The 12,405-nt window shown below is 38.8% G+C and overlaps 1 protein-coding gene across 2 annotated transcripts in view; it reads right to left on the reverse strand.

Annotated features, from left to right (window-relative positions):
- LOC131224791 (carotene epsilon-monooxygenase, chloroplastic) overlaps positions 1–12,405 on the reverse strand; it is an 81,164-nt gene that overhangs the window by 30,683 nt on the left and 38,076 nt on the right. For both annotated transcript variants that reach the window (XM_058220179.1, XM_058220178.1), the window contains exon 4: positions 4,849–4,950. In XM_058220179.1, the coding sequence (XP_058076162.1) occupies positions 4,849–4,950 (102 nt within the window). The remainder of the gene's footprint in view (positions 1–4,848; positions 4,951–12,405) is intronic.

A 12,405-nucleotide genomic window follows, 5' to 3' on the forward strand; every position in this document is an offset into this window, starting at 1 on the left:
TTGAAGAGATCATTTTAGGGCATGAGCCAAAGAATGAGTCAGATCCAGAGCTCGAGTGGACCCCACCATGGAAAACAGTAGAGAGAGTGACGCCCACCATTAAAAACTTAAGGGCCACAAGAGTTTTTTTATCAAGATGATATTTGTGTTTTCCCTTATTTAAATAATAATAATAATATAAATAAATAAATAAATAAAAATAAAACTTATCAATGGGTTGGATCTCAAATAAACATCACAGTGGACCTTCGGAAGGTTTCAACGGTGGACGTCACTCTCTCCACTTTTTTCTATGCTGGGGTCCACTACAGATTTAGATCTGCCTCATTATTTGTGTCATGCCCTAAAATAATCTTTCCAAATAATTTGACACATACATTATTGTGGGACCCACGAAACTTGGTGACGTCACTTAAGTAGTGAGTCTCGTTACTCAGTAGCTAATCTGCGTCTCTCCTTCACGAACGCAATGCAACAGAGGCCCTTTCGAAATGTGAAGCAACGAGGGTTCCGGAGCGGGGGTTCGGCGAGGGTTCCGAAAGCGAGGGTTTAGTGAGGGTTCCGGAAGGCGAGCATTCGAGAGGGAAGGGAGTTCCACAATCCGGCCCGATTTCTCGCTGGAATCTTCGAGAAATCCCCACATCTTCTCCTTCAAAGAAAATAAAGAGGAAAATCAGCAAAGAAAGAGGGAAATTGAACTTACCTATCAATTGATGGAATGGCCCACCTCCGATCACCAATCTTCGCTATAGCCTATAGGTACTCTCCAATTTTTCCTCTTTTTTTCTTTCTTTTTTTAAATTTTCCACAACCTCGCATCGGCTTTTTATTATTGTTGTGGGTTGTTGGCTATAGTGGACTCGTGAGTCCTCTGCAATCAATCCGTGAGCGCGTCTATTGAAATCCAAAAACAATGGGTGAGGATATCAATGATATCGACAATTATCACACGATATCTACGATATATCGTGGATATCTAGATTTGTGGTATTTTTCTAAACTTCCGAGGGATCTCCTATGAGTTTCGTCTCGCTGGCAAGCGATAACGATAATATCGACCAATAGTATCGATATTACAAACACTGGGTTAGAGTCACATCTAGGGTAGAACTTACATCTAGGGTTATTAGAGCATACATTGCATATAGAATCTAGGATCATATTGCAGATTTTTGTTTCTAGTTTGGAGTGTCCCATTGCTGAATTTTCAACTAGTGTTTTCGCATTTTACCATTGTTGAATTTTCAGCGTAGTAATTTCAGGGTGTCACCTTACTGAATTTTCAGTTCGTAATTTTCAGATTACACTCTTGCTGAATTTTCAGCTTGGTACTCTCAGATTGCCATTTTGCTAAATTTTCAAGGTAGTATTTTAGGTTAACAGCTTGCTGAATTTTCAAATTAATGTCTCTAGTGAGTCTAATTTGATCTCTAGGTTGGTTTTGTCTTTGTCATAACATTAGCATAGGATCTAGGTTTTTCCCTAAGAGTTACCTTGTGTATGCCCACTCGTTCTAGATGTGGCTTTGGTGTACATCCCACTATGAATCTAAAAAAGATTGCCGAGGCCCTTAACGCTATCAACAACCGTCTGATGACTATTGAAGCACACAATAGGACCACCGACACTCAATTGACCATGATCAATGCGCGTGTCAATCAGCTTCAAGCCTCCCTTCAGGCGAACCCTGATGCTAGGGAAGATGTCCAATCACAAGTTGGGGATCAAATTGAGATTGTGCCAGTTGCAATTATTAGCCGCGTCTTAAGCTAAATTGTAAAAAGTGATGATTGGCGAAGGAATTCAATTTTCCAAACTTATGCCAAGTGTGGTGGCAAAAACTGCAAGGTGATCTTTGATAGTGGCAATTGCATCAATATGGTCTCCACTAGCACCGTGGGCCACTTAGGTATGCTAATCATTCCTCACCCTCAGCCCTATCGAGTCTCATGGGTTGACGCATCTTCGATTCCGGGTTCTCAGCATTGTCCCATTCCCATCCAATTTGGTTCCTATATAGACACGTTGTGGTGTGATGTTTTGCTTTGGATATAGGCCACATCATTTTGGGCAGGCCTTCGTTGTATGACAAGGACGCAACATTGTTCGGTCACTCGAATATGTGTTCGTTTATGTATGAAGGCAAAATGATTGTCTTGAAGCCTCTCCCGCCCACAAGCACCTCGAAAAAGGAGGATGTCAAGAAACGTAGTCTTGAAGGTGTGACGAAACTTCAGCTTGAATTTCTTCTTATAGTTAATGCCAAAGACTCTGAAAGAGAGAAACTGATTTGACGTTGTATGCCCACTTGGCAAGTGAGGTTACACCTAAGGTTATTATGGAGATGCCACATGAGGTTACACCCGAGGGTAGTGTAGAGTTACCAGCTGAGATGAGTTTGGTATTGGAAGAGTTCAGTGTTGTTATTCCGGAGGACATACCAGATGAGCTTACACCTGTGCAGGACATTCACGCATTGACTCTACCAAACCTTCATCACGATCAAATGAGTCTTAGGGAGGAAGTTGATTTGGAAAGACAAGTAGATGAGCCTAAGACCCCTTTAGATTGCAAACCCATGTTTGTGTTCCATAGGCTTTCAGAGTCTGCACATGCATCTACACAACATATGCATGACTTGTGTATGGAGATTAGAAAAAGAATCAATATAAGTAACGAAACATACAAAATGATTGCTGACTCACACCATAGGTTTAAAGAGTTTGTTATGGGTGATGAAGCAATGATTAAAATACATCCAAAAAGGTTTCCATGAAGAACCATAAAAAAATTACAAGCCCATAACGTTGGACCATATAAAATCTTGAAAATACTGGGTTTGAATGCTTACTTGATAAATCTTTCACCTAACATGGGTATCAGTTCCACATTTAATGTGGAAGATCTTGTACCGTTTCATGGACCTTCCCCTAACCCTCACATGAACTTTGATGATGATGCCTCTGACCTGTCTCATAACCCATGGCCATTACTTGACCCCTCTTCTCAACCTTTACCATCCGTACCATCCATACCTATGAGAAGAGGAGATAGAGGATATCTTAAATGAACAAGCGGTTTCCACATGACATGGCGGTTACCAGGAGTATCTTGTCAAGTGGAAGGGCACACCAAAGTCTCAGACGGTACATGGATCACAGAGGCAAAGCTTCAATGATGAGACCCGGATCTCCTCAAGCATCACTGTAGCTTTATTTAACCGGAGGCGAAATCTCCTCAACCAAGGGAAATTAATGGGGACATTAAAGGACCTACTCGAATGTACCAAAGACAGATATGACCACCCACATCAGCACAACTTTCTTTGTGGATGGGAGACGAGTTCTAGATGAGGCCCGCCGAGCCATTTTGAAGACCCCATATGCATTGGACATGCATCAAGAAGACCCCACTTTGGGATGATGCATGTGGGCTGCTTAGGAGACTATTTTAGTCATAGGATTTCTACTTCGTGTTGATCCGACCATTGGATCTTGTCAATCAGGCCAACGGGCCACCAAATCTTTTAGATTTGGGCCCCTTAGACTCTGATCTTGCTTTCTTTATGTTTTTTGTTATTTTTAGGATTTATTTGATGGTTGACATTGATAATAAATATTTTAGTTTTCTTATTTTGGATGATAGGCCACTTCACTTAAGTGGCATAGTCGTAATTATGCTGGATTTTAAATTCTAAATTTTTAATTATAAAAGCACAGAAGGGGTAGAGTTCCAACCTCAGTGGTATTATAGAGAGAGAGAGAGAGAGAGAGAGAGCTCTCTTGTGGGAAGGAATTTTCCTCCTTGTGATTTTAGGGTATATGAGAAACATTCCCTTCCAATTGAATTGTGGAAGGGTAGAAGCTTGTTTGGTGGTGGATTTCCTAAAGTACACCCTTCCCCGTTCTCTTCTTCTAAAGGTATTCTTCTTCTTCTTCTCTTGTCTTCATCTTTTCCCTTCCATTACAACCTTCTAAACCATATATCTTCAATTTTCTATTTTTTCCAATTCTAAAAACCCTAATTCCAAAATCCCCAATTCCCATGAACATTAATTTTCCCAAATTTCAGATTTTCCCCTTAACCCTAATCATAAAACCTACAAATATGTCCCTTGAGTGTGGAACGTGCCTATGCTAAATTGGAAGTTCTATCCTTCCATCAGACCTAGTTTTAATAGATTTATGTGATTTTTTAACATGCAGGCACATGATTTAGGTTAAATCAGAATTTATTTCATATTGTTTACTCTTAATTACTTGGTGGGTTAGCATCTTTTGTTAATTGAATTACTTTATGGACTCTTTCATAATCTCCATGTTGCATGCTAGTATTAAATCAAGTGTATTGCATCATAATGTCTCCATGATGGTGAGGATGTTAGCATGCCCAACTCTTGATTTTTTTATTTTTTATTTTATATATATATATATATTGACTTTCCTGAAGTTGAATTTGCAATTTGATTGAATTCACACATATTTCAATGAGATCATTTCAGTTTAACTACTCAAGCTGCATTAAGGCTCTCTACAGCTTTCAAATTGCATCATTTTTGCATTACCATGTACGAGGTTTGGATTTACACAACAACAAATAAACTAGTAAATTTTTCCCACAACAACAAGAGGCAAATATTGTAACATATAGATGCAAGCTGCATTTAGGTTCTCTGCAGCTTTCGAATTGCATCATTTTTGCATTACCATGTACGAGGTTTGGATTTACACAGCAACAAATAAACTAGCAAAATTTTCCCACGAGAGAGAGAGAGAGAGAGAGAGAGAGAGAGAGAGAGGAGAAAAAGAAAAGGAGGTAAATATTGTAGCATATAGATGGCATTGGTACCTGACTCAGAAGATATAATGTCCAGGTCAAGACTGAACCAGTTGTCTCATGGCCAGCAACTAACATCGATAGAAGGTCATCTCGCAATTGCACACTGGAAACCTGAAAGAAATTGAAATTTCAAATTGGGCATGATCAGGTAATGAAAAAAAAAAAAAATTGAAAACAAAAACCGAAAAACCAACATCAGATCAAAGCTAAATTAAACAAATTGATATCAAGCAATTTCTGGAAAATATAGAAGTGGGAAGTGATGAGATTCATAAAGGAATTTTATGTTGCATCTCATGGAGGTTTGTTAGATTGCATGAGACTCTCTCCATACACATACATGCAAAACACATGTCGACCTTGCAAGCTTATGGAATATCTAAGCAGTCATGATGTGGCTCCTAAGCCCCCACCATGACCATGACATATGCAGAAGCAGTTCTACTCATCAAGCAGGTTAGATGACACGACCCATCTGTAGATTGGCCTCATTTTTCATAACCATTCATTTTCTAAGACATGGTGGGATGGTTAGCATTGTCTACTAAAAGCAACTTTTTGGAACCATGAGCTGTTAATCCTTGGAATCACCATTCACAAGACTTACAGGGAACTGAAAACAATTACAGGAAAAAGAACAAAATATAAAGAGAGTTTCCTATGCCGAGAGTGAGTTTGACTCTGCAACATGAATTAATGGTTATGGATGTTTACTTTGAGAGATGGAAGTGAGGGAGTGAAATTAATAGGTCTCTGAAAATGTAGTGTAACTTAAAAGGAGAGAACATTGTTCTTTAGTAATAAATGATGAAAGAAGGAAAGTGGGATGTCGAGGAAGAAGTTCATGTTATGTGATGAGATGTCTGAACGCATTAGGAAAGTTGAGAAAGAAGTTTTAGGAGTGTCTAGAGGAAAAAGTCACTCATATAAGGAAACTTGGGGGTGAAATGATGAGGTCCGAAATGCTATTAGTGGGACAAATCATGTTTGAAGGCATGGAAAGGAACTAGAAATATGGAAAAATTAGAAAAATATAGAAACGCCAAAAAGAGCACTAAGAAAGTAGTGAGAATAAATTTAAGGCATATGGTGATATGTACTAATGGATTGGGGGACAATAGAATTTGAGAAAGATGCCTACCAAACTTGCAAAAATAAGAGAGATAAGTGGTAGGGAGCTGCATCATGTTTAATTCATTAAGAGTGATGACGAAAGGGTATTGGTTTAGGACTACAAGGTCAATAAAAGGTGGAAAAGTTATTCCCGTAACTTTTTAATGGGTCGACCACAGCAATAGCTTCGGGATAGAAGGAATCATAAACTCAAATGAGGCTTGAGACCATAGATACTTCCATGGGATAATGATATATGAACTAAAAGAAAATTTGAGAAAGATGAAGATAATAAAATCCCTAGGAACATATGGTAAACAATAGAGGTTTGGAAGTGCCTAAGAAATATAGGTTTGTTGTGGTCAATGTCATTATATCGTTATTGTTACATGTATTGAAGACTTGGGATACGGAAGAATGTATAGATATCATTATCATGTTGCAGACAATGGGAACCGCATCGCTGTCCAAGGGAATCATCAAAATCATGAAATTTTCAATTAAACTTCGTGAGATGTTAAAAGGCAGATAACTACAAAATTAAAACCAAGGTATTTTGTAACAGTAAGAAGGGCATAATGGAATGGACTGAAACCATTACCATCCATAACAATCATTTTTCCTCTTCTTTTTTTTTCTTTTTTTTTTTTAAAATAAAAATAAAAATACTTTTACCCAAAAAAAAAATTAAAAAATTAAAAAATAAATAAATATCCAAAATTTTAGAGGATTTCAAATATATATTCTTTTCCAGTTTTGAACATCTTTATAATGGCCTGACAGTCCATTCTTTGGTAAGAATGTTGTTTCAGCCTGTCTGGTGATTTTATAAACCCAATAGGCTTAGATCGAATGCAAACTCATATACTTAATTTCCTAAATATCTAATATCAATGACTCGATATAAATAAGATTATATGAGCATGAATAACATAATGAGAGTTATATAGATGAAATGTCAACTATGAAGTGACCTCATAAATCAAAACATAAGTGATAAAAATTAAAATGATGTTTATGCCCAAAGGACGAACATAAATACAAAAACATTACAATTTACACACCAATAAATGTCACTATCACCACTAGAATAAAAATCGTACTACTTGTGGTTGAGCAACCTTAACATTGTCATCATTTGGCTGCAAATATGGAATGGGTGCCACATCCACGGTAACCAAAGCCAAAGGAAAGACTATGCCAATGAAAACCGATGATGACTAATCATGATCATCACTGATATTGTGCATCTATTGTGTCAAACCCGAGTAAGAATATCCACCAGTGGCAAAGTAAGCCCGTAGTCATTAGCCACCACCATAGTCGTACTCGTATTGCTCATATTGCTGAGACTACAATGATGAATAACTCATATCTGAATCTATATATGTATATCCCTCATATCGACCTGCTCCATATGGATCAAATCTAAGATTAGCCCAACAAAGAAGTGCCTTAACAGGCTTACTATACTGTCCATGGTCATATATCCATATCCATAAGCCATATGATGTCCTAGTGTTCTATCTCCTCTAGTGCCACTGGTGTCAGCCTCCCTATGATGTTCATCCTCTAACTGATCGTATTGTGAATCAATATGCTCATAAGTCATGCCTCTACTCCATCAATGCTCATTAGCGTTGACGCCTGTAACAGATCGTATCCCTGTGTGCTCAACAACACCAGAAGCAAGACCGGCAACAAGTGCATCATCATCGTCATTGCCATCGTCTGTCTCGATTCCTCTGATGCTAATGTATCAATTATATGAGGAGATCTTCTCTTTTCAAAAGAGGGATAAACCCCTTGCTGAATACTTCGCAAAATTAACTGGAATGTGGAAAGAGCTTTCCATATATCATCCTATAACGTCTGATGTCACCCTCGTGAAAAAACAGCAGGAAGATATGGAAGTAATGAAACTTCTATCTGGACTACCAAAAGAGTACCAATCGGCAAAAGATCAAATTTTAGAAGCTTCTAGTACTTTAGTGGCAGAGGCTTATGCAAGGCTTCAAATAGTCTCATTGGCAAGCGAATTTGATAATGTTAATGTTAATGCATCTAATAAAACTGCATTGGCCTTTTCTTCCAATTATTTTAGTTCTCATGGAGGCCATGGTGGACGTATTGGGTGTGGTGCTTCCCATGGTAGATTCCCAAGCGGAGGTAGAGGTGGTCTTGGTGGTCTAGGAGACCGTATGTGTACTCTGTGGCCTGACAAATCATATTGTAGACTTTTGTTGGGATCTTTATGGAAAACCCCCAAGGGCTAATCAAGCTCTTATGGTAGAGGGCTAACAAACCATCTCTACTACTTCAGTTCTTTACCTTCCCTTTCTCAACCCTCTTATCTCTACCTCATTTTCCTCTAAAAAAGTAAAATAGTATTAAAAATAAAAATAATAATAATAATAATAAATAAATAAAAAGAGCCCAAAAGCCCATCACTTTTAGAAGATCATCCTTGTGAGAGATGAATGAGGAAAGAGAAGAGTGAGAGGATTTAAGAGCTCCAAATCTTCTCTTTAGGCACTAGTAAAGGGGCACACCTCAACCTCGAGGAACAACCTACCGATCCATGTACGGGCCTAAACATGTGCTTTCAAAAAATCAATACAAAATAAATATACAATTTTTCAAGCCAATCAATAGATTGGCCAACACCCACTAATTTATAAAATTTCCACATTAATTAACCATGAAAAACACACTTTCCAATATATATATATTTAAAAAAAAAAAAAAAAAGGATTTTCCCAGTTTCCCCCATTTTTTACTTAAATGTCAATTTTTAGCCACAAATCCATGCCAATGCATGAGAATCAATGGACACTGATTTCCACTACAATCCACGGTATCCTCCATGGCAAGGAACTTTTATAAGGGATTCTTCGTAAAGTATTGTTGATGTCAATAATATCACCAACTATCATAGTTATTATCAAAAATATTGACAATATTTGCAATTTTTTATACTCCCAACAATTTTGGCACCACTAACTTGGCGATACCGATAATATCGATGATATTATCGATCATATCGGCGATATTAACACTGGTTATAACACAAAGTTATGCTTTGTGGGACAAAATGTTGGAAAGTCAAGGAACAATTAACAGGATGTGTAATAAAATGAGGACAATGAGGTGGACAAGTGGCAAGATGAGGAAGGAAGGAATTAGAAATGAATGAGTTTGAGGGAACTTAGGAGTAGAACCAATAGGTAATAAGATGAGGGAAAGTGATACAAGACAATTAACCACATGCTCTAAAAGCTCAAACTGATAGAGCATGGCGAATCAATCACTTTATACCATAGACCAGGACCCACATCTCATGGGTTAGGTCCTCGGCCGAACCCCCCCATGGGCCCCAATTCACATGGGTTACGTTTCACACGAGCCACCCGCTTCACACGGGTGGCCCACCCCGAGTGTGCCCCTGCATCCCACGGGCCACCCCACTCGAGCCTAGTGTGAAAATGCCCCTGCATTACTCAACCTTGATGAGGAGTCTCAAACACGAGACCTCCTGCTCTGATACCAATTTGATACAGGACATATGATTTAATGCTAGCATGCAACGTGGAGATTATGAAAGAGTCCATAAAGTAATTCAATTAACAAAAGATGCTAACCCACCAAGTAATAAAGAGTAAACAATAGGAAATAAAATCTGATTTAACCTAAATCACATGCCCGCATGCTAAGAAATCACATAAATCAATTAAAATTAGGCTCAATGGAATAATAGAACTTTCAATTTAGCATAGGCACATTCCACACTCAAGGGAAAGATTTGTAGGTTTTATGATTAAGGTTAGGAAGGGGAAAATCTGAAATTTGGAAAATTAGGGTTCATGAGAATTGAGGATTTTGGAATTAGGGTTTTTAGAAATTGGAGAAAATAAGAAATTGGGGATCTAGGGTTTAAGGTAGGGTTATGAATGAGGAATCAAGGGGTTTCGATGAGGGAAGCAAGGGGAGATCAAAGAATTGAGCGATTGTCCATACGATCAACCTAGAGGTTCGCACATGTGGGTCGTTGGCTAGAGTTTTTGGGTCCTCGATATTTGATTCCGGTTGGGATTGAAATTGGATGATGAAAAGTTGAAGAAAAAGATGATTTGGATGGTCTTGGATAAGAAGGGAAGAAGAGAGATAAAGTTTTTAGGAAAATACCTCTTTTAGATAGAAAGTAAGAGAGAAGGAAAATAATAAATGGAAGCCTCGCTCCTCCGTTGAATGGGGAATGGAATCACATTACACCCAAGCTCCAAATCACATGAAGTATGCTTTAAATCACATGAAGAATAGAAAACACAGCTTTTTTTTTTCAAAATAATGGCATTAGGGCTTCACACACCCATCTTTCTCTTTTACAGTCTCAAAAAAGATCCTTCACAAAAAGACGCTCTCAGATAAGATTCTCAACATAAAGACACTTAATAAATTAAAAGTTAACTCCCTAATCTCAATACAAATATAAGTTATACCAAAAATAACAAATTATGTAAACAACCTAAACTACTAAATTATTTCGTGGCCCAAGGGGATCCACGATCAAGATGTCTATTAATGATGATCCAACGGTCCGAGTAACGTGTCCACTCGATCCAACGGTCTGATGTGTCCATCAAGATCCTATATGCAACCCACATGCATCTTCCCAATGTGGGGTCTTCAAAGATGCATGAATATGCACGTGGAGTCTTCAACGTAGCTAGGAATGTGAATTCGGCCAAGTAGGGTCTTCATATATGCATGCACTACCCAATGATCTTGACTACATCTCGGTTGAGACTCGTCTAGTAAAATCTATCCTCCAGAAGGGCAATAGTCTTGTCCCTTCCCAAATGATCGGCTACCCCTCCTGCATGAAGTTCCTAAACTAGGAAATCACGGAGGGAGGTACGGGGAATACAGAGTCTGTCACTTTTAAATAGGAACTCATCGATGATGATAAACCCGCGACTACTGGTCGACTAACCATCTCGTAGTGACACATACAAATCACCAAATTTTGGGCATGTAAGAAACTCTTCTCTCAGCCGATCAAACCCAGTCACTTCCACTCTCATACTTTAGAGTAGTGCCACACGACGACTAAGGGCATCAACAAGTTTGTTCTCGACCCCAGCCTTATGTTTAAGAACAAAAGAATATTCCTGAAGAAATTGAACCCATTTAGCATGCTTAAGGTTTAGTTTCTTATGTAAACTGAGGTAGTAAAGCATTGTGGTCAAAGAACAAGACAAATTCTTGCAGTAATAAATAATGTCGCCAATGACGTAAGGATTGGACAACCGCATAGAACTCTTTGCCATAGGTGGAATACCGTTGCTTTGCCTCATTCAACTTCTCACTAAAATAAGAAACAGGGTGCCCTTCCTAACTAAGCACTCCACCTATACCTATCCCAGATGCATCACACGTAATCTCCTTAAATGCTTTGGAGGCAACTTTAGTCCATAAAAACTCCCCTTTCTTGATGAAATTCGTGATGGGAGCCATGATGGAGCTCAATCATTTGATGAACCACCTATAAAAAGTTGCTTAGCCATGAAAGCTTCGCACCTCATGAATATTGTGTGGTTCAAGCCATTCAACTATGGCCCTAACTTTCTCATGGTCCGCTCTCACATCCCTCAGACGATACAATGAACCCTAAGAAGATAACGCTTTTTGACATAAATGTGCACTTCTTTAAGGTTGGCGTATAGCTTTTCAGTTCCGAAGACCCTGCAAACTTGCCTCAGATGGTGGAAATGTTGCTCCTTTAATGTGCTATAAATAATAATGTCATCAAAATACACAAGGAACTTACCCATAACGGGTCTCAACGCCTGGGTCATCACTCTCATAAATGTGCTTGGGGCGTTAATCACACTGAAGGGCATGACTAGCCACTCGTATAGCCCATATTCGTCTTGAAGGTTGTCTTCCACTCATCTCATGGGCGTATACGTATTTAGTGATGCCCGCTTTTGAAATCAATATTCGAAAAGATTGTGGCACCCGCCATCATGTCTAACATATCATCAAGACACGGTATGGGAACCGGTACTTGACCGTGATTTTGTTGATGACTCTATCGTCCACACACATGCACCACGTGCCATCTTTCTTGGGCGTGAGAAGTGCTGGCACACACACGGACTCAAACTCTCCTGAATGAAACCCTTTCTGAGGAGCTCATCTACTTGCCTCTACAACTTTGCATGCTCTATAGGATTCATTCGATAATGAGGAAGGTTTGGTAGAGTGAACCTAGGGACAAGATCAATGGCATGTTGGATATCCCTCGTGGGTGGAAGCTCATTTGGTAAGTCCTCTAGAAATACATCGTAAAATTCATCCATAATCGGCTTCACCTCAAGGGGTCCGTCTACACTAACCTCAGGTGTAACTTCTCTAGCCACTAGGGCATACACCATCGAATCCACCCTA

Source organism: Magnolia sinica, chromosome 14 (assembly GCF_029962835.1).
Source record: "Magnolia sinica isolate HGM2019 chromosome 14, MsV1, whole genome shotgun sequence".
Classification (NCBI taxonomy): Eukaryota; Viridiplantae; Streptophyta; class Magnoliopsida; order Magnoliales; family Magnoliaceae; genus Magnolia; species Magnolia sinica.